The 26,784-nt window shown below is 44.8% G+C and overlaps 1 protein-coding gene across 2 annotated transcripts in view; it reads right to left on the bottom strand.

Annotated features, from left to right (window-relative positions):
- Positions 1–26,784, bottom strand: part of VOPP1 (VOPP1 WW domain binding protein) — a 104,263-nt gene that overhangs the window by 56,624 nt on the left and 20,855 nt on the right. The window contains exon 1 of one of the 2 annotated variants that reach the window (XM_077996718.1): positions 38–679. The exons of the other annotated variant lie outside the window; for it this stretch is intronic. Coding sequence (XP_077852844.1) covers positions 38–189 — 152 coding nt within the window. The 5' untranslated portion in view covers positions 190–679. Of the gene's footprint in view, positions 1–37; positions 680–26,784 lie in introns of those variants that run through there. 2 annotated transcript variants of the gene reach the window in all.

The following is a 26,784-nucleotide window of genomic DNA, read 5'->3' as shown; positions in this document are numbered from 1 at the left end:
AAATCTTGAAACATAAAGTACCTTTAAACAGAGTTACCTTGCATTAAGCTGTAGTTCCATTTTGTTGCTGTTGAAATTATTGTGTTTGAAATTTGCTAATATCCTGGAAACTGCTTCACTGTTTTTGGTAGCTGGACTTTTGTAGTAGCTTTCTCCTGAGGAATACCAACATTGTAAAAATACAGACATACACTATCTCACTACAGTTAATGCAGGGCATGATTCCATTTGATGGTCAGATAATATGAAGAACGCAAAGTCACTGGTCTCATTATTCAACTGAAAAATGCCAAAATGAGGACTCAGAAGTCCTGATAAGTTGTAGTTGAGCCTTTCCTTCAACAAATGCTTGCTAACTGAACACCAGGTGTCAGAGTCAGCCTGTCCAATCCAGGAGGACGCAGCCTTGTGATGGGAATGGAGACCAGGAGGTGGAGAGGCACACGCCTGCCCGAGGAGCCCACGGTTGAGACGGGTGCTGCCAAGTCGAAGTCTGATGAGAAAGGCAGTCTCCGCCTACCAAGTCCAAACTCCAAATCCAGCATCAGCACCAGGACTCAGGACAAAGCCAGACAGCTGGAACTGTGGTCAAAGGGGAGTTTGCCAGGGACAAGTAAGAGGTATCTTCAGAGTACTCCGAACCACCAGCAGGCACGCAGATGTGGCCTCACAAGCAAGTGGGAGGAGGCAGAAAGAAGGCCCCGTGTTGGGTCACACGGAAGCACCAGAGTCATCGGGCAAAGGGGAAGCCACAGGGAAAGGAGGAGCTAAAGAACCAGAGCTCTGGGTTCTGAACCTGACTGCAACCTGCCAGTCACGCCACCAGCCAGTCTGGGTCTCAGTCTCCTCATTTGTAAGAGTATGGACTCTCTTCTCTGCTTTATGAAGAAACTGAGATTGAATGCATTGAAATGCCTGGCCAGACTAGGGCATCGTTTCCTCATCCCACACCAGCTAGCACCTCTGTCCCTAACTGTGTCTTCTCTGGAACAAACAACTTCCAAGGCTCATCTTACGTGGTCTTCTATCATCTAAGCAGAAGCAATGCTTCCAAACCTCTTGAGAACAAAGATTCTAAATATGTAATGCCTTACATGTGTACAGTATTTAGTTTTCCAAAATCTCCCTAAAAGGAACAAACCTCTCTAAAAAAAAAAAAAAAAAAAACCTTAAAAATGTATGGAAACTAACGGGGGAAAAAGTGAATTTCCAGGTTTTATGCCCACTCTGGAAAAGTCAGTCTACCCATTTTGCGAAGATACTTCACCATGATTTCTTAAGGATCAACCATCTCTGGAAACAGAAATTGTGTGTGTGAGGAGAGGTCGACTGCTTTCTGTTACCTAGCAGGCATCCTCAGTGTTCAGGAAGCTGTCCTGGGCTCTGGGAAAACAGCAGCCCTGCCTGAGTGCCTGTGGGATACTCCCTCCATATGCACAGCAGAGACAATACATAGAGCCGCATGCTTCTTGAAGAGCTCATGAAAACAGTAACATACAACTTACAAACTATGAACACAGCAGAAGGTGTGGGCTCACGAGGAAACCTTCAGCAGCAACTCCCTTGACGGCATCTACGTTTCACACTGGAGAGGCCTAAAAGACGTCTCTGCTCAGGATGGACTCTGGACGCCTGTGGTTCAAGGACTAGGGTATCTATAGATGTAGTTCAGCCATCCCAAATATAGTTATCCCTATTTAGGCAGGATCTAAATAAGCCCCAGAGAATAAACCCTTGCTGATCTCCACTAGTAATCCTCATAGTAACATAAATTACTCCTCCCTGTGCACCGAGTGAGGAAGGACGCAGGACACCACTGATGATGAGTGCTTCTCCCTTTTCTATCCCAGGCTAAAACAGAGCCACACCGTAGGCAGGTACAGCTGACTTGGTAGGAACTGAAGCTTATGACTCTGGGACATGAGGGAGTGGAGAGCAGGGTCAAGGATCCAAAACAACATGGATTTTACCTAAATTCCACCTGTTCTGCTTTTGTTAAGTTCAGGGGATAAGGTGAGATCCTTAGATAAATAGCAGACAAACTTGCAAACCAGCAGCTCACTGACAGGACTCGTCTCACTGACCTCTGGAAAGTAAGGATCCTTACGTTACTTATCGCGGCAACAGCTTTGGTCAACAGTCTGTCCCGGGCCAGAAGTCCAGGGTTTGCTTCAGGATGGTGGGATGGCCCCAAGGAAGATCAGCCCAAGGATTCCGTCTTTTTCAAAAGGGAGGGGCCCCCTGCTGTGCCTCGCACTGCTTTTGCATTCATCAAAAGCTGAACTTGACACACAGGCAATGAGATCCCAGCTGCTTTCAGCTCAAGCCCAATTAGAGTGGGCTCGTTACACTCTGCACAGGCTGAGAACAAAGGGAGCCTCGCGGGTGCTGGCAGGCTTGATGCTCAGGACCAGGGACAGAAGCAGAGGGCAGGGGGTAGCCTGCTCAATGCACAGAGAAAAATCTATGCAGGCAATGACAGGCAATTATCTCAAGGTCTCTGAATTTCAATTAATAAATAGGACCGACCATGCTTTAAATTCCTGTACTGGAATTTCAATCAGTTCCCTTAATGCTAATTACTTAATCCCCAGGTTTATGGACATTCTGTTTCTCAGGAATGTCTTATCTCCAAGAAAACTTGATTTTTTAGAGATGAGAGTATGAGGTTTCTCACAAGCACCATTTCTTAGAGGGAAGAAAGCAGATAAACTCTTAAGAAAATAACAGAAATAAAAGATCCCCTGTCCTATAGAAGAAACCACACCTGAAATTCATACACGGCCAGCAAATAACAATCAGAGATGAGGCATTATCGTGGAGATTCCGGGGATGCAGGCTGTAAACCTTAAATGAATCCCAACCACAGATCCCGGGGGAAATTCTGTCAACTATCCTAGACTCTGAACAGCTGGTCTGCTTTACCTGCTTTTGTGTTCAACAGAAGGACAGGGGAGGAGACCTCCTCACGGCCCCTCATTCCTGTAGGTAAAAAGCCTCATCCTCAGCAGGTGAAAATTAATCAGTAATCAAACTTAAAAGGTAGAGGCAAAGGAAACTATCTAAATATAATAGGGCTGATATCTTTAAACAATAAAGACTTCACATGATTCAATGAGAAAAAGAAAAATTCCAACAGGAAAAAAAATAAAAGTGATATGGGAATTTTTCAAAGAAACACAAAAGGCCAATAAACCTATTTTAACAGACAATATTCATTAATAACCAAATATAAATCACCATAGTATGGTTTTTAACCCATCAAATTGGTAATAAAAAAAATCCCATAGTACCCTTTGTAGACAAGGGCATGAGGGGAAAAAAAAAATCACATAATTCTGTTGGGAAAATAAAATGTCTCAAGAAGACAGTTTTTCAATATATATAAAAAATCTTTAAAATGTACGTAATTTCAGCAAGTTTAAACAACTGAGAACAAATGTTATTTAAAAAACTAGAAATAACCAACATTTTCAAAATGGGTTTTCCTAACAAAATTATAAGACATCCAAAAGATGTATTTGTAGGTATTTACTATCAGAATGTAGACAAACATAATTAGGAATATTTTGCTAAGATAAAAAGATCAATAAAGTAGTACATCTAGAATTCTATTTTTTGTTATACATTATAGGAAACAGAAAATAATATGGAAAGCCATGTACCAAAATACTGACAACTAATTATGTTTTACTTGGTACTAGAGATGATTTTTTGGGAAACAGAAAATAATATGGAAAGCCATGTACCGAAATACTGACAACTAATTATGTTTTACTTGGTACTAGAGATGATTGTTTTCCACTATACATTCTGTTAGTCTCCAAGTTTTCTGTACAGAACTTGTACATTTTATTTTTAAATCTCTATTAAATTTTACTTTAAAATGCAGACTACTTAGTACCCAAAAAAGAAGTGAAAACTGGATATGAAAAGACATTTAAACCAGCCTGGCCAACATGGTAAAACCCCATCTGTACTAAAAATACAAAAATTAGCTGGGCATGGTGGCGCATGCCTGTAATCCCAGCTGCTCGGGAGGCTGAGGCAGGAAAAATCACTTGAACCCGGGAAGCGGAGGTTGCAGTGAGCTGAGCTCGCACCACTGCACTCCGGCCCAGGCAATAGAGCAAGCTCTGTCTCAAAAAAAAAAAAAAAAAAAAAAAAAAAAAGAAAAGAAAAATATTTAAAATAAGAAAATATAACTGTTAACAAGAAAGAACATTCTCCAGCTAGGAATGAAATAAAAATTAACAGATAAAGTTTGTGAAATAATATACAAGGCTAGAAAGGGTGTACTCAAATACAGAGTCAGCAATTAAAGCTGTATTCATAGAAAGTTTATCATGGAAAATGTTCATTTCATATAGTTAATTTAAACACATTATATATATTTAATTTCAACAATGTAAAAATAAACATATTCATAGAAGAAAGAATGTAACAGCATAAGCCTAAATTCACAGTGTTATATTTGGATGGTGCGATTTCTTTTAAAGAAGCCTTCAATTCTGATGATAGAGGCTGTTGTGGCAAGAGACAAGGGACACATAAGAGTCCTCAATGGGCCGGACGCAGTGGCTTATGCCTATAATCCCAACACTTTGGGAGGCCAAGGCTGGCAGATCACAAGGTCAGGAGATCGAGACCATCTTGGCTAACACAGTGAAACCCCATTCTCTACTAGAAATACAAAAAATTAGCCGGGCGTGGTGTTGCTTGCCTGTAGTCTCAGCTACTTGGGAGGCTGAGGCAGGAGAATCGCTTGAACCTGGGAGGCAGAGGTTGCAGTGAGCTGAGATGGGGCCACTGTACTCTGGCCTGGGTGACAGAGAGACATTCCATCTCAAAAAAAAAAAAAAAAAAAAAAAAAAAGTCCTCAATGAGTGCAAAGGACTGGATTCACTGCAAGACCCAACACACATGTGCACCCAGGAGCTCCCACTCATGTCCACTGAACACAAGCATTCTGAAAACTATGCTATCTTTTAAAACATAATTATCAATATAAATCACATTTTATGATGCTTGGATCAGGTGATCCAAGTTCTAGCTCAATTTACTTAGCTTTAGTTTATACACTATAAAATCACTCATTTTCAAGATACAGTTTGATGAGTTTTAGGAAAGGTATACAGCTGTGCCTCCACCACCCCAATCCAGCTTCAGAACCTTTCCTTCACTTCAGAGAGTTCCCTCATGTTGTTCTGTAGTCAATTCCAACTCCTATCCCAGCCCCCAGGCAATACTGATCTGCTTTCTATCTTTATCCATAGTCTTGCCTTTGCTATACGGTTCAATTAAAGAAAATCATACAACTTACAGTCTCTTATGTCTGGATTGCATGTTGCTGCATATACCAGCAATTCATTCCTTTCTAGTGTTGAACAATATTCCATTCTATGAAGGCACCACATTTTGTTTATCCATTCACCAGCTCATGGATATCTGGGTTGATACTGCATTTTGGCTGCTATCAATAATGCTGCTATATCCACTTGTATACAGGTCCTTGCATGGACAGATGTCTTAATTTCTTGGGTACACACCAAGAAAAGTGGAATGGGTACATACATTCCACTCCAAGACCTGGAGTGGAACTGTCAGGTCACACGGTAACTCCTTACATAACTTGTTGAGAGATCGTCAAACTATTTTGAAAGCAGCTGCACTACTTTACATTCCCATCAACAATCTAAGAGGGCTCCAGTCTCTCCACATCGTCACTAACACTTATTATCTGTTTTTTGGTATTAGCCATCTGGTACTGTACTGGTATCTCATCGTGATTTTAATTGGTATTTCCCTAATGACCAATGATGTAGAGACTCTTTTTATTCCAGCTCAATGAGAAGGCAAAAACCAGTAGCTGCCATACATGGAATGCCTGTGATCCAACAGGTGTTTTTCATGTGAAATCTCACGTAACATCGTAACTACCCTGAGAATTAGGTGGTTTACAAATGAGGAAACTAAGGTCTCAGAGAGGTGAACTGACTTGCAAAGGTGACACAGGAGCAAGCTGAAAGTCGGTATTTGACTTCAGGTCTGTTGGTTTCCAAAGTCTGTGTGCTTTCTGTGGTAATGTCTAGAAGCTGCAGTTTTCTGTGTCATCATAATCCACGATCCACCCTTTGGAATGTCTGTCACATCATGCGCATGGAACTGGAATAAGATTTATTGTAGGCATTATTTTGCTGTATAGAAGAAAACTAAAATGACTGAATCCACATGAAAGACCCTATCTCCATGCCCCCAAAATAACCTTTTATGAGTTGTTAGGAATTCTATCTTTCAGCGTTCCTCAACTCTCAACACTGTCAATTACGACATCTCCAGGAGCAGAAATCAAACACAAGTGTGCCCAGCAGCTTTGCTAAGGAGACTGTCTCTGCAATCAGCATGGCCAGCCCACCACGAACAAACCACAAGAGAAAGGAAAGGAGCAAAATCAAGGAGCCCAAAGCCCACCAGGGTGCAAACCATGAAGCATCCTTTCACTCTCAGAAATGACTTTTTAGCTGCCAAAAATACTTACAGGTGCCATTTTAGGCACAGAACTATATAAAATGAATGTAAGGCCTGCAGCCAAAAGGGTTCACGTGACAAATTTTCCAAATGCCAAAAAACATCATTCATTCAAAAAACTGATGACTGGGAGACTTCATTAGAATGGCTTGAAAGCAGCGATAACAGATGGAAATATCAGTGCTACTGTTATCTGCTGGCAATAAATGAATATGATCATCCTTTGTTATGGGCTCAATTCCAACAAAATCTATGAACAGGACCAAACCTTTGAATGCTCTCCTTAAAGGCCTAATCCAGAAAGGTATTTTATTTGTTTTATTTTATCTTATCTTGAGAGGGAGTCTCGCTCTGTCACCCACGCTAGAGGGCAGTGGTGCAATCTTGGCTCACAGCAACCTCTGCCTCCTGGGTTCAAGTGATTCTCTTGCCCCAGTCTCCTGAGTAGCTGGGATTACAGGCACGCGCCACCACACCTGACTAATTTTTTTGTATTTTTAGTAGAGACGGGGTTGTGCCCTGTTGGCCAGGCTGGTCTTGAACTCCTGACCTCAGGGGATCCGCCCGCCTCAGCTTCCCAAAGTGCTATGATTACAGGCATGAGTCACTGCACCCAGAAAAAGCTGTCTTTTTTTGATGTAATTGCAGAGTGCAAGAATAACATTATGAAAAAAAAGTCAACAGATCAGCTCTGCTACCTCCTAATCTATGATTTGGGCACCCGGCTTTGACAATCTCATACATGACTGAGAAGAGTAACAGGCTTATTGTTTCCAACTACTGTGCCCCCAAAATGAAATAGCTGAGATAAGTACCAAAAGACTACTCTCCTCCAGTTGGGCCTAAATCTTGGCCAGCAGATCCAAAACTCAACCACCACACTTAAGAGAAAATATCAACTTCTTACCTTTTGCTGACAGAAATGCCCAGAAAGATTAATAAGTGGAGCAGCTTCAAAAGCAAAATGCCAAAAAATGCATAAGGATTTTCGCACTCAGGTTGTGTACTACCCTACCTATTTGACTTCTTTTTCAGAACAAAAATGTGTTGGATTCTCTGATGACATATATTTCTGTAAGTCTAGATTCTAACTGTAAAGAGCACAAGAAATTGAAAAGCTGAGATGTGACTAAAATCTGACTAAAGGCTGAATAAATGATGGTATTACCCACATTTAAAGACAATGTGACTTACTAAAATAAACACACACAGCACCTGCTGCATGCCTGCTTCCGGGCCTGAACAGTGATCTAACCATGGTCAGGTCACCAAAGGTCTCTAAGCTTTGGTTCTTTGTCTACAGAATGCAGAGAGGTATTTCTGTCTTGCCTTGAGGTTTACATGAAACAGCACATGCGAACCACCTGGCACATGCCCACTATTCTAGGAGGCCCCTGCTAAGTCGTTACATTGTGTGCTGTGTGGGTTTATTCTTGAGAATCATGGTCAAGTAAAGCTCAACCTAAAGATGCAGTTAACATTCTCTACAACCCACTTTTATGTCTCTATGAAGAGTGAGAATATGGAACCTGTGATCCAAAATGAATCAGGAAAAAAAAAAATACCCCAGAAGTTTAGAAACTACACTAGTTACAACCACCAGCTTGGAAATGATACTCTGGTGTGGAAAAATACAGCTCAAAGCAATCTGAGGGAGCTTCCTCCCCTTTCCATGGAACTTTTCATGCCTTATGGCACACCCTGTCAGCATTCTCTTCCCAGGAAGGTACTAGGAAGCACTGCCACGTGTACTTCTGTCATTCCTTTTCACTACTACCAAATTTCACACCCCCTCAATTCTCGTAATGCGCATTTTCATTAAATCTGGTAATATCTAACCTGGAGTCAAAAAGCAATTTCTTGTGCTTAGAAGACTTTCTATTTCTTGTCATGAATTGATTTATTATAAATGTTAAGGAACTAAGCTGTTACAGCAAATTTAGGGAGAAAGAGAGTCAGTTCCACGTGATGCCCCACAGCAGCATCTGTGTATTAGAAAATCTTCAGGGAGTCTCTGGTGGTGTGGAGGCCTAAGCTAAAACCAGGAGGACTGAGAACATATGTGCCAGGAAGGTGATTTCGATGCCAGTTCTGTCTCTCTCCTGAACCCAATCAACTCAATCATTTCTGTTTAACACAAACTCACATGAGTGCCTCCTAAAAGCTGGTTCAGTCAGCTGCCTCCAGGTCAGACCAGTGAGGATGGAGGTCGGTCACTCAGTGTTGTCTGTGGGTGCATCCAAGGGGCAGTGTGGTGCTCTTGAAAGGCAGTGCCCAAGGACAGCAGCAGAGATGCCCCTGCCTTCCCCACTCAGGAAGGGCACCACTGTCCACCCACAAGCAGCTTCCAGAGCCATCACTCATAATGTATTTCTTCTCTCATTCAGATTTCCCGGTGCCAAGAAAACAAACAAACAAACAAAAATCTGCCTGCTGTGAGTCAGCCTCAGAGATGACCGTGGTTGACTGTGCTGTCTGCCATCTGCTTTTAACCACGGAAGAGGAAGCAGCTATGTGGGATACCACATCAGGGTACCTTCCGGACCTAGGGTCTCACTGCCTGGAAACTCCCCTGAGTCTCAGTTTCTTCAGATGGGAGGGCCTCTGCTAACTCAAATAACCCCCCATGCTACCCACCAAAGGAAAGTCCCCATCAGGGAGACCAGCAAGGGGGGCTGACTTTCTATTTCTTGTCATGAACTGATTTATTATAAATGTTAAGGGACTAAGCTGTTACAGCAAATCTGAGGAGAAAGAGAGTCAGTTCCACGTGATGCCCCACAGCAGCATCTGTGTATTAGAAAATCTTCAGTCCTTTCATATCCTCTGATGCTCCCAGTCTTTTCTTCTTACCTTTTCTCGTACCCAGGGTGTGGTGGGTGGTTAGGGAGGTAGATGAGTGAAAACACCCACAGGAAGGAGGATGACAAAACTCAGGTCCAAAAGTAACAACTCTGCCTCAGTGTTGTAAATAAGCAACAGTTTTTCCACCCAAAACAACTCATTTGTGCAAGGTTACCAGCAAACTGTATAGCTGTCTCCCAGCCCTGTCAGCTATAATTTCTAATAGCTGTCACTGTGTCCTGGCTTGTTAAAATCCGTGAAAGAAATCATTTCATGCAGCTTTTTTTTTTTTTTAAGGAGATGGAGAGACAAAAGAATGTAGCAGAGTAAAACAGCAAGTGCAAGCAGATGACAGAAATTTCTACAAACACTTAATAGACAGACATTCCTTAGGCTTAGTTAAAATATCTAAATTTCATTGGGGGAACTGGCTGTCAAAAGATAATCCATCTCTTGCTTCAATTCTCGTATTTCCTAAACCCTGGGGTCTCTCAGCTAGTGCAAGGTCCTGTCATGGTCACCTGTGGCTCGGGCCAATTCTCACTTCCCCTGGAGGGCAGCTGAGTGGAGGGAGCGGGGCCGCCCAAAGTTTCACTCTGATTGGAGGTAAACTTAACATCATTTCTGCATTAGTCATTTAAAGCCCTGGGCTCAGTACTTTCCCCCAACTGGGTTTCTGCTTTTGAGCTCGCTCTGCAATTTGCCTAATTCTGACTCAATTCTGTCTGGGCCCAGGGAGCTGTCAACAGCCACTCTTCCTCACCCATTTCTCCAGCTGTAGCCCTCTTGCAGGTGTTCTGCCCACAAAAGACCACCAGCATACAACGCCATGCAGGGTCCACCCTGAGCTGGGGGCCCTCTGCCAGCTGCCACCTGGGATCTCTGCCAGATGCCCAGAAGAACCTCACACCAGACATCTCTAGAGCTGAGCGCTGCTCCCACCCAGTGCTCTGGACTTTGGGGAAAGTACCACCACCCATTAGCTCACCCCAGCCACATGCTGTCCCCAGTGCCTCCTGTCTTCCCACTCCCTCCACCTGGTCATCAAGCCTTGTCTCTCCCCAGGACATTCCTGCCACGCCATCAAGAAGGCCAGCTTTGCTGGCATCAAAAGCCAGGGGGTGAGCTTGCTGATGGGAGAAGAGGAGAACAGGAAGACACAGTTGAAGAGTGGTAGAGCGTGCAGCACCTGTCCCAAGACCACTGCCACATCCAAGCCTGGCCGCATGGCCTCTAGTGCCAGGGCCTGGCTGGGGGGCTCCTGACACTGTACCTGCCCCTAAACTTCTCAGCAGACCTGACAAAGCTCAGGTGGCTATGCAGTGCCCTGTCAAAGAGAATAGGAAAGGAGGGCACACAGCACACCAATTCCTGCTAGAAAATCTCCAGGGGCTCCCCATTCACTGTGGGTTTCTCTTTGCTTCCCCTTGACGTCACAAGTTCCTTTCTTCTGAATGCAATTTTATCTTCAGTGGGCTTCATTACACAAACAAGGAAAAGAGTGGGGCTGATTGAGCAGGGCAAAGCTCAGAGAGCTCGAGGGCACTGGGGCAGGCTCCCCCTGGAAACCCTGCCGCCTCACCGAGGGTGAAATACAGACCCCAGGGAGTGTCCTTCTGGCTTGGCCGCCCCCCATGCCATCAGCTCTTCCTGTCTCTGCCGCTCCTCCCAGTCCCTCACCCCACAGCCATTTCCATCCGTGCGCCTCCAGAAAAGCCTAGTCTATTCGCTTCCATCTGGAATACACTTCTTCACGGTTTCCACTAATGAAGCCTCAGCCTCAGTGTCCCTTGGATGAAAATTTTTGAGACTTCCAGAAGGTGAGTTGTTAGTTTTCCCCTTGGGGCTCTGATTAAATTTAACTCTCAGCACCTCAGCTTACAAGGAATCTTCCCTTCCATGAACTTATTTGGTTCTAATGAGACCATGGGAGGGAGCGGGCTGCCCTCAGCCAGCAGACATGCTTAGCCCTGTGTCTGCCATCCCAGCATGTGGTCAGGGGCACTGTCCCTCTGTGCAGAGAATGGGCAGGCAGACACCAACCCACGGCAGGTCTGAGGCTATTTCCAAAGGCCATGTTCTTTCCCTGATGACGACCGACTCTTTCCCACACCTGCCCCACACTCTGTGCCAAGCTAGGATCATGCACTCAGGGCCCTGCCTCCTCCTGCAGGGCTGGGTCTTCAGGAGCTCCTGAGGAGTAAGGGCCCTGCCTCGGCCACCCTGTTGGCCCCAGTGTCTAACCCAGGCCAAGTGTTCAGGAAACCTCTGGTGGAAATGCTCATATATCCATTTCCTGCTCTGCCTGTTCAAGAGTTGTACTTGAGGCTCAAGCCTGTAATCCCAGCACTTTGGGAGGCTGAGACGGGCGGATCACGAGGTCAGGAGATTGAGACCATTCTGGCTAACACGGTGAAACCTCATCTCTACTAAAAAATACAAAAAACTAGCCGGGTGAGGTGGCGGGCACCTGTAGTCCCAGAGGCTCGGGAGGCTGAGGCAGGAGAATGGCGTAAACCTGGGAGGCGGAGTTTGCAGTGAGCTGAGATCCGGCCACTGCACTCCAGCCTGGGCGACAGAGCGAGACTCCGTCTCAAAAAAAAAAAAAAAAAAAAAAAGAGTTGTACTTGAATTTGACTACACACCCTGAAGTGTGGAGACTGGCCCTGACTGCCTTACATAGGCTGATTAAAACTCAGGCAAGGCTGGGCGTGATGGCTCATGCCTGTAATCCCAGCACTTTGTGAGGCCGAGGCGGGCAGATCACCTGAGGTCAGGAGTTCCAGACCAACCTGGCCAACATCGTGAAACTCCGTCTCTACTAAAAATACAAAAAGGAGCCGGGCGTGGTGGCATGCACCCTGTAATCCCAGCTACGCAGGAGGCTGAGGCAGGGGAATTGCTTAAACCCTGGAGGCAGAGGTTGCAGTGAGCCAAGATTGCGCCACTGCACTGCAGCCTGGGTGAGAGTGAGACTCCATCTCAAAACAAAACAAAACAAAACAAAAAACCTCAGATTTACCACCTGGAGGATAGAGAACTTAGGAGCACAACATGCTGAGGGAGACAAAGAGAACTTCATTGTGTCTCTCAAAACATTTTCCCGGAGGAAGATGGGATAGAATGAGGGCAGAGCACATGGCACGCGGCGGGAATGAAAAATGACACTGATATAAAAACAACTCGTGTTCACACCAAGGAGCACGGCCCAGGCACGGAGTGTGACCACAGGGGCAGCATGCTGATATTGGCTCAGACAGCGCATCTGCCGCACGGAAGGGCGTACTGTACCCAGTCTGGTTGAGGCAGGCACCCAGCCTCACTCAGTAGGGCATTCAATGTAAGTGCCCAGGAATGCAAGAGACAGTGAACAGAACGGCAGCCAGACGGCATGAAATGCAGAGCTCTTGAGGCACCACCAGGGGAAGGTGGGGCCTGCCTCACCACAAAACCTGAGACTTCATGTCATGTCTGAGAGGTTGAGAGGATTAAGGAAGGGGCTTTGGGAAGGGGCCAGACATTTTCTGATGAGAACGCAATGCAGATGGCGACTCCAGGATCTCTCGACCTGACTCATCTAATTCCCTGACCCTGGGCTGTGCCTGAGTGGAAGGCTCTGCCCTTCGTCCCGCCAGCACTGACCCTGTCCTGTCCCAGCCAGGCCTGTGTCCACTTTCTTCAGCTGAACACACCTATTTTGTACCCCAAACACCCAGGGCGTGCAGCAACATCTGGGAAGCCAAGCAGGCATCTCACTGGCATCTCTCACACACCTCAGCTGGCACTCTGCCCCAACCTCTGGCTCTGGAGCAAGTAGAGGCTGACAAGTCAGACAACTAACTTTGTGCTCCAGCCTTCTGGAGGTAACACATGACTGCCCCCCATGCTCTTCTTTCCCAGAACTGAAGCCCAAACTCAGGGCCAGGCTTCACAGCAAACTGAACCACCAACCAAGCAAGCACCTGAGCGTGTGAGCCTGTCCTTCGTGCTCCGCTAGGCAGAAGGATGCAGGCAGCGCACCTCCTCTCCAGCCAGTAGCCCACAGTCCTGTCACTGCTGGGTCACACGCAGCCCTCCAATACGGAGCACACATAAATAAACTCTGGTGCCCGCAGAGCCCACAGTATCCTCCTCTGTTGAGTGGTGAGAACATCTACCATGGAGGACACTACAAGGATTCAAGAAGCCAGCATTTGTGACAGTGTGAAAAGCGGGTCTGGCCTCCAGGCCCAGGCCACCAAGGAGCATGCACTTCCCACAGGCCCCACTTCCCCTCCAACTTCCACTACTCCAAACCCATGAAAGGGGGAACTGCCCACAGAAGTTCATTCTCCCCCAAACCACTTACTAAGTGCCAAGTGGCCCTGCCAGGCAGAGACAGAGGCCAGTGTGAATCTGGGCCTTTTCCTGCCCACCTGCCATTCCTCTCCACCAGCTGGCGAGGAGGCCCCGGGAGCCCCCACTAGGCTCACAGGCCCAGACCCAAACACTGCCTGTCCAGCCTGGCCCGACCACACTAAGCTGCCCTCTGCCTCTCCCACCTTATGGCTTCAAGACACCTCTTTCACCAGCTGAAGTAGTGGAGAACTTCTCCTGCTAATCCCCTCTAGAGACTGCTCTCATTGCAGAAGTGTTTCTGGAATATGAAGTGTTGAAAGTCAGTCTATTTTGCTACAAACCACCCTGAGAAGCAATTTGCAAACGCTATCCCTGATCAGTCCGCACTTGGGAACTCTCTTCTGCAACTGAGCTACACTCTCTGGTCCTTCTCTAGGCCCAGGTGAAGATGCAGCCATAGTCCTTCCAGTATGCAAAGCATTATGAAGCTGCAAAGAATAAATCCAACATCTTACTCAGACTTATTCCTGAAATGAACAATGTTTACATTCTTTGCTAACTTGATGCTCAAATGTCCTCTCAAAATCTAAACACAAGCCCTTCCTGCCAGGCTACACAAACCACACAAAAGAACAACCCTATGGTCCGAAGACTGAGGATTCCACAGTCCAGCTGAGGATCACTGTAAACTGCTTTACATGGTTTAATGACAAACATAATAGTCCATCTATACAAACTTGCAAGAGCACAGAAGACAGACACCCAAGAGTTTTACCGAGCATTGTGTGTAACGGCAGAAACAGCTACAAACTACTTAGCTGTTCATCAAGAGAGGGTGGATTAAAATGAGTCATGGCCATTCCTATAAAGGAACACTTTGTAACTCCAAGGGGAATGCTGTGGGTTTGAGCTGCCGCTGAGGAAACATCTCCAAGCAACATTTCTTAAGAAAAAAGGAGAAACAAGATGCAGAACACTGTGTATAATATGATCCCATCTGTGTATTTTTAACCCACTATTTGGGTATACAAACAAAAAATAAAGTAAGAGTTACACAAGAAACTTATCAGAGAGGTAAGCCTCTTTCTCTGCTGAGGGTCTAGGGTTGAGAAGGTATTGCGGAGGGAAAGGTTTCATTCCTTTTTGTTTCATTCCTTTAAAAAGGGGGGAGGGGTGGGCACGGTGGCTCACACCTGTAATCCCAGCACGTTGTGAGGCCAAGGCAGGCAGATACCTGAGGTCAGGAGTTCAAGACCAGCCTGGCCAACATGGTGAAACCCCCGCCTCTACTAAAAATATAAAAATTAGCCGGGCATGGTGGCACACCCCTGTAATCCCAGCTACACAGGAGGCTGAGGCAGGAGAATCGCTTGAACCCGGGAGGCGGAGGTTGCAGTAAGCCAAGATCGTGCCACTGCACTCCAGCCTGGGCAACAAGAGCGAAACTCCATCCCCCTCCAAAAAAATGTACGTGCACTCATTGTATTTAAAAACTTAAAACCACCAAATCAATTATCTATGAGAATCAGGAACAAGATCAACACATGAAATCCCCAGATGATTTAAGAATTCCATTCCAGTTGGTATTCACCCCTTTATCACAAAGATTCAACCAAACTGAATTCAGCTTCTCCCCATTCCTCTCTCCCTGCCTGTCCTTAAAACAAAACTAATGAGCTGTTAAAGGGACACATGTGAGACTGAAAGGGAAGCAAATAAATGATGTGAATAATTCACAACGGGATCATCAGCCCCGCTGTGAGCTCAACAGCCCCTGACACGATGGAGCTGAGTCCCTCTGGAGGTGGTGTGCTGAAGGGAGACTGCCTTCCTGTGTGGACCTGGGACAGAGGTGGCCACAGGCAGGCTCAGTAAGTGGCTGCTGAACCAACTATATGGACAGGAACCAGGGCTCAATGGATAAACATGTTATGTATACACACATACACGCATATTTGCACACAACATAAAAGTGCACACACACACACAGCCTCCCAAATAAGGAAACAGCAAGAAGAACACTCATGAATTAAGACAGACAATCCCCAACCTAGGGATGGTTTAAAATTTAGGGCTCATTTTCTCGCAGAAATGATGGTATAAATGTTGGCGAACTTTCCTGGCTAGCTAACTTATGTCTGTTTAGCTCATAAAATAAATGAACTCCCAGTCAAGCGCGGTGGCTCGTGCCTATAATCTCAGCACTTTGGGAGGCCGAGGAGGGCGGATCACGAGGTCAAGAGATCGAGACCATCCTGGCCAACATGGTGAAACCCCGACTCTACTAAAAATACAAAAATTAGCTGGGTGTGGCGGTGTGTGCCTGTAATCCCAGCTACTTGGGAGACTGAGGCAGAAGAATCACTTTAACCCTGGAGGCGGAGGTTGCAATGAGTCGAGATCTCGCCACTGCACTCTAGCCTGGCAACAGAGCAAGACTCCGTCTCAAAAATAAATAAATAAATAAAAATAAATGAACTCCCATTCCGTCCTTGTGTTTGATTGGCCCAGACTGTCTGCCGAGGAGACCCCGCGTGCCCTCAGGGAGGCCTCCTGGTTAGACCCCTGAACTTCACCAACACTGCTGTGCTTCTATGCTCAGCAGCTTCAAGGGATGACCTCCACCTGGTGCCCAGCCCAGTACACACAAGGAGCAGAAGTTCCATGTATATGAACTCAGGGCTTCTCCAGACACCACGGGCACTGCCCTCACAGAGCCATTCACCTGCAGGCTGCTTCTCCTAAGTGTCAGGTCTTCACCTCCACTGCGGCCTCAATTTAGGGAATTTACTACTGAATTCGCTGCCAAGACGACACTGAGACAGAGTCGATGCCACCATTTTACAGCATTGTTTATTTTTATGTTTGGCTTAGATCTCAAAAAGGGTCTGAGAAGGCTTACAGAAATAAATACCATTTTAAAATACAAGGAAAAAGGCAATACCAAAAGCAAAAGTAATGAGAAAAAAATACATAAAGTGGACTACAATGAAATTTAAAACTCTTGGGCTGCAAACAATACCATAAAGAAAGTAAAAAGACAACCCACAGAAATGGGGGAAAAAAAAAAATTTGCCCATTATCTAGCTGATAAGGAATGTGTTTAAAGTCTTACCGCTCAATATAAAAAACAGAAGCCATTAAACATGGGCAAAGGAGTGACTGCTGGTGGGTACAGGGTTTCTTTGTTGGTGATGAAAATATTCTTGATTGTGGTAACACTTGCATAACTTTGTAAATATATGAAAAATCTCAGAATTGTACACTTAAAGTGGATAAATTATATGATATTTAAATTCTATCTTAATAAACATTTTTTAAAAGGGCAAAGGATTTGGACACACATTTCTCCAAGGAAGATAATGCAAATAGCCAATAAATAAATGAAAAGAAGCTCAATAACGTTAGTCATTAGGGAATTACAAGTAAAAAATCACTGTGAAATACCACTTCACACCCACTGGGGAACATCACACACCGGGGCCTATCATGGGGAAGGGGGAGGGGGGAGGGATGGCATTGGGAGTTATACCTGGTGTAAATGACGAGTTGATGGGTGCTGATGAGTTGATGGGTGCAGCACACCAACATGGCACAAGTATACATATGTAACAAACCTGCATGTTATGCACATGTACCCTAGAACTTAAAGTATAATAATAATAAATAAAATAAAAGATAAAAAAAAAAGACAGACAATAACAAGTATTGGTGAAATGTGGAACAATTTGACCCCTCATACATTGCCGTTGGGAACAGAATGGTGCAGCAGCTTTGAAAATCAGTCTAGCAGTTCCTCAAAAGGCTAAACAGTCATCACATAACCTAGCAATTCCACTTGTAGATATTTATCCAAGAGAAATGAAAACATATGTCCACAAAGACCTCTACACAAATGTTCACAGCAGCATTATTCACAATAGCCAAAAAGTGGAGACAATCCAAATGTCCATCAACTGCTGAATGGATAAACAAATGTGGTGTATCTGGTTATTTAGCAATGAAAATGAAGTACTGATTCATGCTATAACACAAGAGAAGCCCATCCTAAGGGACCACATGTTATATGATTCCATTTATATGACATGCCCAGAAAGAGTAAATTTACAGAGACAGAGAGTAGATTAACGGTTCCTCAGGGCTGGGGTAGGGTGGGGCAGAATGAGGAGTGACTGCTAATGGTACAAGTTTTCTTCTAGGAGCAAAATATTCCAAAATTGGATTGTGATGATGGATGAAAAACCCTGCAACTGTATCAAAAACTGAATCATACAATGTAGATGGGTGAGACAATGGCATGGGAACGACATCTCAATAAAGCTGTTTAAAAAAATAAGAAAAATCCAGCATGTATTTTTTTAACAAATTTGCATGGATTCCTAATAGCGGTACATATTCATGGATTACACATGATATTTTGATCCAAGCATACAATGTGTAATGACCGAATCAGAGTAACAGAAATATCTACCACCTCAAATATTTATCACTTCCTGTGTTGGGAACATTCCAAATTTTCTCTTCCAGCTATTTTGAAATATATAATTTTTGTTAACTATAGTTGCTCTAGTGTGCTACCGAACACCACATCTTATTCCTTCTAACTGTATTTTCATGCCCATCAAGTAACCCCTCTCCATCCCCCTCTCCCCACTACCCTTCCCAGCCTCTGGTAACCACTATTCTTTTCATTACCTTCATGAGATCTAATATTTTAGCTCCCACATATGATTAAGAACAGACAGGCTGGCATGGTGGCTCATGCCTGTGACCCCAGCACTTTGGGGGGCCGAGGCGGGCAGATTACTTGAGGTCAGGAGTCCACGACCAGCCTGGCCAACATGGTGAAAGCCCATCTCTACTAAAAATACAAAGTTAGCCAGTTGTGGTGGTGCATGCCTACAATCCCAGCTACTTGGGAAGCTGAGGCAGGAGAATCACTTGAACCCCAAAGGCAGAGGTTGCAGTGAGCTGAGATCATGCCATTGCACTCCAGCCTGGGAGACAGAGCAAGACTCCATCTCAAAAAAAAAAAAAAAAAAAAGGAACAGGCAATATTTGTTTTTCTGTGCCTGGCAAATCACTTAATGTTCTCCATGTTGATCCACATTACTGCAACTATCAGGATTTCATTCTTTATTATGGCTTTATAATATTTCATTGTGTATATAAAACCACGTTTTCCTTATCAATTCATCTATTGATGGCATTTAGGTGGATTCCTTTTCTTGGCTATTAACAGTGCTGTAACAAACATGGGAGTACAAATATCGCTTCAATATGCTCATGTCCTTCCTTGGACAAATGTGTGTCCAAATCCTTTGCCCATTTAAAATACCTGGCAATGGGATTGCTAGATCATAAGGTAGTTCCATATTCTTAGTTTTCTGAAGAGCCTCCATAGTACTAACTTACATTCCCACCACCAGTGTTCAAGAGGTCCCGTTTCTCCATATCCTCACCAACATTTATTTTCAGTCTTTTTGATAATCGCCATTTTAACTGAGATGAGGTGATATTGCACGGTTTTGACTTGCATTTCCCTAATGATTAGTAGTGTTGAGTATTTTTTCATATACCTGTTGGCCATTTGTAAGGTTTTTTTTTTTTTTTTTTTTTGGAGAAATGTCTATTCAAATAATTTGTCCATTTTTAAATCAGATTATTTGGTTTTTTGCTATTGAGTTGTTTGAGCTCTTTATATATTCTGGTTATTAATCCCATGTCAGATGAATAGCCTACAAATATATTCTCTCATTCTGTGAGTTGTCTTTTCACTGCTGATTGTTTTCGTTGCTGTGCAGAAACTTTTCAGCTTGATGTAATCGTATTTGTCAATTTTTGTTTTGGTTGCCTGTGCTTTTGAGGCCTTACCCAAGAAATCTTTGCCCAAAACAATGTCCTGAAGCATCTCCCCAAAGTTTTATTTTAGTATACTACTTTCATAGCTGCAGATCTTACATTTAAGTCTTTGTTTGATTTTCAGTTGATTTTTGTATATGGCGAGAAATAGAAGTCTATTTTCATTCTTCTGCATATGGATATACAGTTTCCCCAGCACCATTTATTGAAGAGACAATGTCCTTTCCCTAGTGGATGTTCTCAGCCCCTTTGTCAAAAATCAACTGGCTGTAAATGTGTGACCCAGCATTCTTCTGTGTTAATTTGTAAAACATATTCTTTCAAAGATTTTAGCTGACCAAAAGCGACACAAGAAGAAGAAAATATGATGAAATTGGAACAAAATAAATGCACACAATGGCATGGTTTTCATGGTTTGGGGCAGTAGGGCTGGTGGGGGAAGGAGATGGCCCCACACTAAGCTCTAGGCTCTGGGCCAAGGCAGAATGGGGAACGCTGTTAGTCACAACATCACAGTGTGCACCAGATGAAAAAACTTGTGAGAAGAGATAGTCTTTCTTAAGAAAACAGTCTTTCTGATACTGGAATGTGCTGAAAACTTCTTTCTGGGTCTTCCCAAAAAGAACGCAGCTCCAACTGGCGTGGAAGAGTGGGGGTTTCAGGGAAGACCTCACCAGAGGGGAAACTGAAACTGACGAATGTAATCTGACATTTAACTCTGGAAAGCGTTGTGGAAGGCTTCCGCAGAGTTGGTGGAGACCACAGAACTCAAGCCAACATTTGAAATAAACTAAGCTAATGAAACCATGAGGCCATTTTGAACTCAAGGAAAATAAAAAAGTTGTCCAATAAAAGCGCAATTTTAGTGTTCTACACAGCTCAACAGTCAGCAAAACGGAGTCACAATAATGACAATACTAAATGTGAATTTAACCAGATATTTTATATACATTTTTCTGGTACTGATATTAACAGATATACTGAGACGATAGAGGAAGAGAGATTAAATAATGTCTAGCACTGTTAAATCAAGAGCTAGAAGGTATGCGTATTATTTTAAAATTCGGAGGCAAATAGTAAAAGAACCAGCTAAGTAAGAGTTGAAAGTAGTTCTTCTGAGAAGCAGACCACAACGGTGGGGCATGGGGAAGACTGTGTTAAGCTCTGACATTATTAAACTTTCCATTTATATGCATATATTAGTTTATTTAAAAATGAAATAAACTTTTTGAATACAGGAAAAGTCACTTACGGTCAATGTTGCCTGTGATCACTATTTCTTCAAAGGGGCACAGGTAAGACCACACTAGGAGAAGAAAACTCTTTCAACAGGAGGGGCATCCCACTGGGTCACTGAAGCCCCCAGTTCTGTGAGGTCCAAGAACGTGGTGCTCTCCCCTCGGAGGCCTGTCTTGATGTCAGGATCCCACCAACCCCAGACAAAGCAGCACACACCTGACCCGTGGCAGGAGGCAGGCACTCAGAGGCAGAGTCAGGAGGGAAGAAGCTTGCTCTCCCCCTCCCTCTTTCTGGCCCAGTATGTATGGCTGAATTTACTTAGGATAAAAACAGGTATGACTACACTCCAGTGTGACTAGAAAAATAACACAGGCGTGACTGCAGTTGGAATCACAGCTTGTGGGCCACACTGGTTACACATCCACCGGGACTCAAGAGGGATCCACTGAGCTGAACACCACCTGCTCGTGCTCTGTGCCTAAGGCTCCCTGTCTGGCAAGCCCCACGGAAGCTCACAGATCTATCATTTGTGGAGAGTTGCAGCTCTTGTGTTTAAAAACGAATGATTTGGCTGGGTGCAGTGGCTCACACCAGCACTTTGGGAGGCTGAGGTGGGCGGATCCCTTGAGCCCAGGAGTTTGAGACCAGCCTGGGCAACACAGCAAACCCCAACTCTACAAAAAAAATAAATAAATAAAACACAAAAATGAGCCAGGCGTGGTGGCACATGCCTGTAATACCAGCTATTCAGGAGGCTGAGGTAGGAGGATCACCTGAGCCTGAGAGGTTAAGGCTGCAGTGAGCTGTGATTGCACCACTGCCCTCCAGTCTAGGTGACAGAATGAGACCCTGTCTAAATTAAAAATAATAATAATAAAGAAAAGAAAAAGTGAAAAAAAGGAAGGATTTATTGAGCCCAGCTGTTCAATCAGCTCACAGATACTCACTCAGACTCCACAGCTCTGGCCTGTGCTAGAAGCCAAGGACTCAGTCATGAGCAGGGCAGAGGTGATGCCATCTCCTGAGTTACAAGACAGTCAAGGGAGATGTAGACAGGATCTGGCCCATGAATGAAGGTATAATTCCCAGGTAGTTCACTAAGTTGAGAAGAGTTGTAAAAAGAGAACACTTAAGGGAAAGGCAGAATTATATGCTCTATGGACCATGAGGTGGTAGGATGCAAGAAGTTTTGGCAAAACCGAAAAAAGCCTAAATCAATATGCCATGCTGGACTGAATCCTGCAACAGAAAAAGGGACATTAATGGAAAAATTGGAGAGATCCAAATAAAGCAATTTTAATTAATAGCAATATACCAATGTTGGTTTCCTTTTTAGGCAAATGCAGCATGGCAATGTAAGTTGTTAAATTAGTGGAAACTGAGTTATACAGCAACTCTGTATTTGCTTTGCAAATGTCCTTTGCAAATTTTCTGTAAATCTAAAATTATTCCAAAATTAAAAGTTGATTTTAAAAATATACAAATATATTGTGCTCCCCTGCTAAGAAATAAGTGATACCAGCACCACCACCACCACCCCTGAAATAAGGCCCCAGTTTTGAAGCACAGAGCCCAAAGGGAGGGGTGATGGAGCGGAGGCCAGCAGGCTGAGAACTCAGGCCACGCAGACCCTGGGAGGCTACGCCATGGGATCAGGCCTGCATCCTAAAACCAACGGGAAGCACCTCCACAAATGGGAGCTGCAGGCCTTGTCCCCAGTGCCCCTGAACATGGAGAAGGACAGCCTTCATTTCACTCATGAGCAAGCTAGAGCAGAGATGACTCAGCAACGCAGCTCTCTCGACCCACATTCTGCCAACCGCCCAGACTGGCAGAAGGCCATGCAAATTGTAATCCCTCTGACCTGGATTTTAGCAGCCCCAAGTCAGCTGTTAAGACTTGGGAGAAGCCGACAGAGCTGTAGGAGGGAGTGGTGGGTTGGGTATTGATTCCACAGTTCTCACCTAATGTCAGCTAACACCCAGATCCAACCCTGTCCTCCCTCTAAGGCTGGGGATGGGGGACAAAGAGGCTCCAGGGGTTCCACAGATAACAGGACCCCAACAGGACTGAGGCTACCTTCCCCCTGGGGCAAAATGAATAGAAGCAGTGGCAGGCAAGGTGAACTCCAAGGCTTTCTAAGGTTGATGCCACACACACACCGAGGCTGGGAGTGAAATCTGGGCTAATGTACAGTGAAACCCTAGTCTTCTCTGACATGTAAGTACAGGAATCTTTAAACATAAGCCTCTGCGTACCAATAAACCTTGCCAACTTTTTGGGAGTTACAGAATCTCATGTAAACTTAACAACAGGAATACACATTTACAGAGAGCTCTGGAGCACAGAACTAAGCATGCTCATCATGCAACCCTTTACTTGACTGACAAATCAGTCGAGTTGGGAATGATCGTCTCCTACTAGCTACCAATAGACGTGTTTTGCTTGGCCCATGATAGCTTTAAGATAAAGAAACTTTACACAAAATCTAGATATTCAATTTTTCCTGAAAAATCCAAACACTCATTAACAATCAGCTAGACCTGAGTGGTGCCTGGTTCCTTCTTCCCCATCATACCTTTCACATGGCAAGATCTTTTCCATCTTACCACACTTCCCATCACTCCCTACTAGATGTGGCTGGGTAGGCTGTGCCCTGAGCCTGCAGGCATATGCATTTACCACCCTCTGCACAAACGATGTCTCTTCTTCCAACTTCTCTTAAAAGCACACCAGCAGTCTCAGTTACCTGTCTGATTCCCCTCCAACGGCTTTCTAAAAATGTCCTCCAAAATACCCGACAGTCACCTAAGAGCGTGACTGCAGATTCTGGGAATGCGAGCCAGGTCAACGGAGATGTGGTCTTAAATGACATTCAGTGGGATGAAAAATTTCTTTGGCACCCAAAGCTTTACCTTAGAAGTTCACGTCCTTGCATTCCATTTCATTTACACATGTTGTATTCTACACCATTATATATTTGCATTAAATTTCATACATAATGTTTTCAATTATTGATCAATCAAAAGGTTGCCTTTAACCCCCCACCCCAAAACATTTCAAGTAAAATGGAGGCTCCAGGAAGATCTGCCAGGTTTATGCTGCCTGTGTCTTCCCCTCCTCCCAGCACACTGCAATGACTAATTTGAGAAGAGCAGCGGCCGACTGCCTGGTCCTCAGAGGCTCCGCCCTCTGCCCTTCAGGACTTGGGGACACCTTGGGGGATCCTTGGCTTGCCTCCCTGTTTATCTTCTCACATTACAGCTGGGACGTGTATCTGTCCTCACTTACAGGGACCTGCATTCGTTCCAAACCTACTACTTACTTAGCATTCAGATGAGTCCCACACTCCCAAACATGCTGTCTGCTCTGTGCAGGCCATCCCCAGCAAGATGCATGGGTGTGGGTGAACAGGTCTGCTACTGGGGAGTACAAAGCTCTCTTTCATGCACACTTTCTAACGGACTCTAACCATCTTTACTTTTATTAGCCTTGTGCTTGGGTTTACCACATTCCTTTTGGCCTAATACTACATTCAGAAATCTGGCAAATATAGTCCATAATCACCAGCATTCTTGCTCTGTAGATTATAAGTAGATGAAAGATGAAAGAAAACTGGCAAGCAACTGGGTTCTATAATAGGCACTGCAGGATCGTGAGATCCCAGCATTTCCCAAACCCAACAAAATCCACAACCCTGGGGAGATGTTGTTTTATCATCATTTGTATCTAGGAAGAGCCCAGGGTGACCACAGTGAGACTGGTCATCTGGAGGCATGGGGCCTGAGGGCAGACCTACCTATGAGGCATGGAAGTTGGGAGATTTAAACACAGGGGTAGGAGCGTGCCTAGAAGTGAAAACACCACTTCCAAGAGGTTTGCCAACAGACAATGGGCAGTCCAGGCAGCTAGAGACCAGGTACTCCAAATGCACCCTAAATTACCTAAAGGTTTGACAGGGGAGATAGGACCAGTTTATCACAAACCACTTCAAAACACTGAAAGCATCGAAGCTCCCAAATCCAAGGGCCATTTACATAGACAGTCATGGGCAAAAAGATGAACAAGGGGTCTAAGCCACCTAATAATCTGCCCTTCACTCAGGGCAAGTGGCCCTCACAATCAGGCATACAGACTCCCTTGGACCAGGCAGACTGATGGCACATGCACAGGCCCATGGCTTAATTTCTCTTAAGATCCCCAAATCCGTAGCCAGTCTGGAGTCTGGACAAAAGCTGAAGAACCAAGTGACCCTAAAACATTGCTTCTGCAAATGGGACTAAACCAGACCTCAGTCTTCTACAGAGACCTTTTCCCTTTCTCCACTCTCAAAAAAAGGCTCTGCTCCACATCCAGCCGTCTGCTGCAGGTGGTCGGCAGGGGCGGGACACACTGGCAGACACTCTGCAGTGCGACCAGTCGTGTACCTTGGGACCTGGGCAGTTACCCTGGGAATAGAAACAAGCGGAAGAAGCACCTGCAATGAGCAGAAGCTCATCTACTTCCTTTCCCCAAACAGTACACTCCAGGCACACATCCACTTACACAAAGAATACCTCCTTCTTTCCAGACAAGAAAGTATGCACACATTCTGCAAGATATCCCCCTTTACAAAAATCCCACATATTAAAATGCCATTGCTCCCCTCCTCCATGAGCGGTGCTCTCAGATCTTGCTTGGAAAAAGACTTTTTCCCACCCCCACCCCCACCCCCATCATGGTCACTGCAGAGACTGCCTACAGTGACCAGGAAAACCAACAGTCCCTGGTCATCCACATCATGAGCCAGGCCTCTCCTCAGCATGATAGCCTGAGTGCCACCACGGGCCAGGCCAAGGGAACTGCAGAGCTGTGCACAGGTGCTACTCCCCAGAACAAGAGAGCGCCCTGGCAATGCCAGCGCCTGGGAGAGGGAACAGCATTTTCTTCACTGCATCAGTCCAAGGACTCCTGGCAGAATCCACTTCCTGGCATAGCAATAAGGCTGCCGTAAAAGCCAAGGGTGCGACACCAGCCCAACAGCAGCCACTAGATGCTGCAGTCTGGCAGGTGCCACCCTCTGGAGAGAAAATCTGCCAACACAGATTGTAAACAAATGTACCTAAGTGCACATAAATAAGGGCGAAGATCCAAACCTGGTAACACAGGGAACACTTATTTTTGCCCTAAGAAGCAATGATAGAATGTTTAACCCCATGGTCTCGTACACTACTGGAGGGAATATAAATTTGGTTTGAAAAAAAGCTTTCTGAAAGTTTACTGTCTGGAAAGATATATCAGGTGTCTTTAAATCTGTCAGTAAGCTCTGGTCTAGTCATTCCATTTCTAGAAATCCATCCTTTAAAAAAGTCCAAAATGTACAAAGACGTTCATTTCAGCATTCTTACAACATACAAAAATGGGAACAAGTTAAATATTCAATGTCAGGAGCACTCGCGAGTCCATCATTAGCCCTATCGTGAAGTTTCAGCCGCTAACGGGCTGATGGGTAATTTTTAATGGAATGGAAGTGCTCATGACAGCAGGATACATGATTGGGTATATGTTAACAACCAGTGTATGAAAACTGCACAGAAAATGGCTGGAAGGAAAGAAAACATGATCTGTTTTCGTGTCTATATATTTTTCTACTTTTCAATTATTCCACAATTAGAATGCATTCGGCTTATTTTCATAATAAAATAATGAAATTTTAGAGTCAGAGACTACATTGGCTTGAATGAATCAGGGCAGGCTTCCTGGAGAAGGCTGTATCTAAAATGAGAACTGAGAGACAGGCAGTGAGGACAGCCCTAGAAGACGGAAGGGCATGGTGACAGGCAAAGGGACACATGACAGCATGAAGATGCTGAGTACTCCAGTTGGGTTGGCAAATTATCTTCCTGTTATGCAGAGAAAACAATGAACCATGAGCCCTACCATCCACCCAGACATAACTTCCCTCATCAGCCACTGCATTTTTCCAGACTTCTC

This window comes from Macaca mulatta, chromosome 3 (genome assembly GCF_049350105.2).
Source record: "Macaca mulatta isolate MMU2019108-1 chromosome 3, T2T-MMU8v2.0, whole genome shotgun sequence".
Lineage (NCBI taxonomy): Eukaryota > Metazoa > Chordata > Mammalia > Primates > Cercopithecidae > Macaca > Macaca mulatta.
This window is presented reverse-complemented; position numbering and strand designations above follow the sequence as displayed.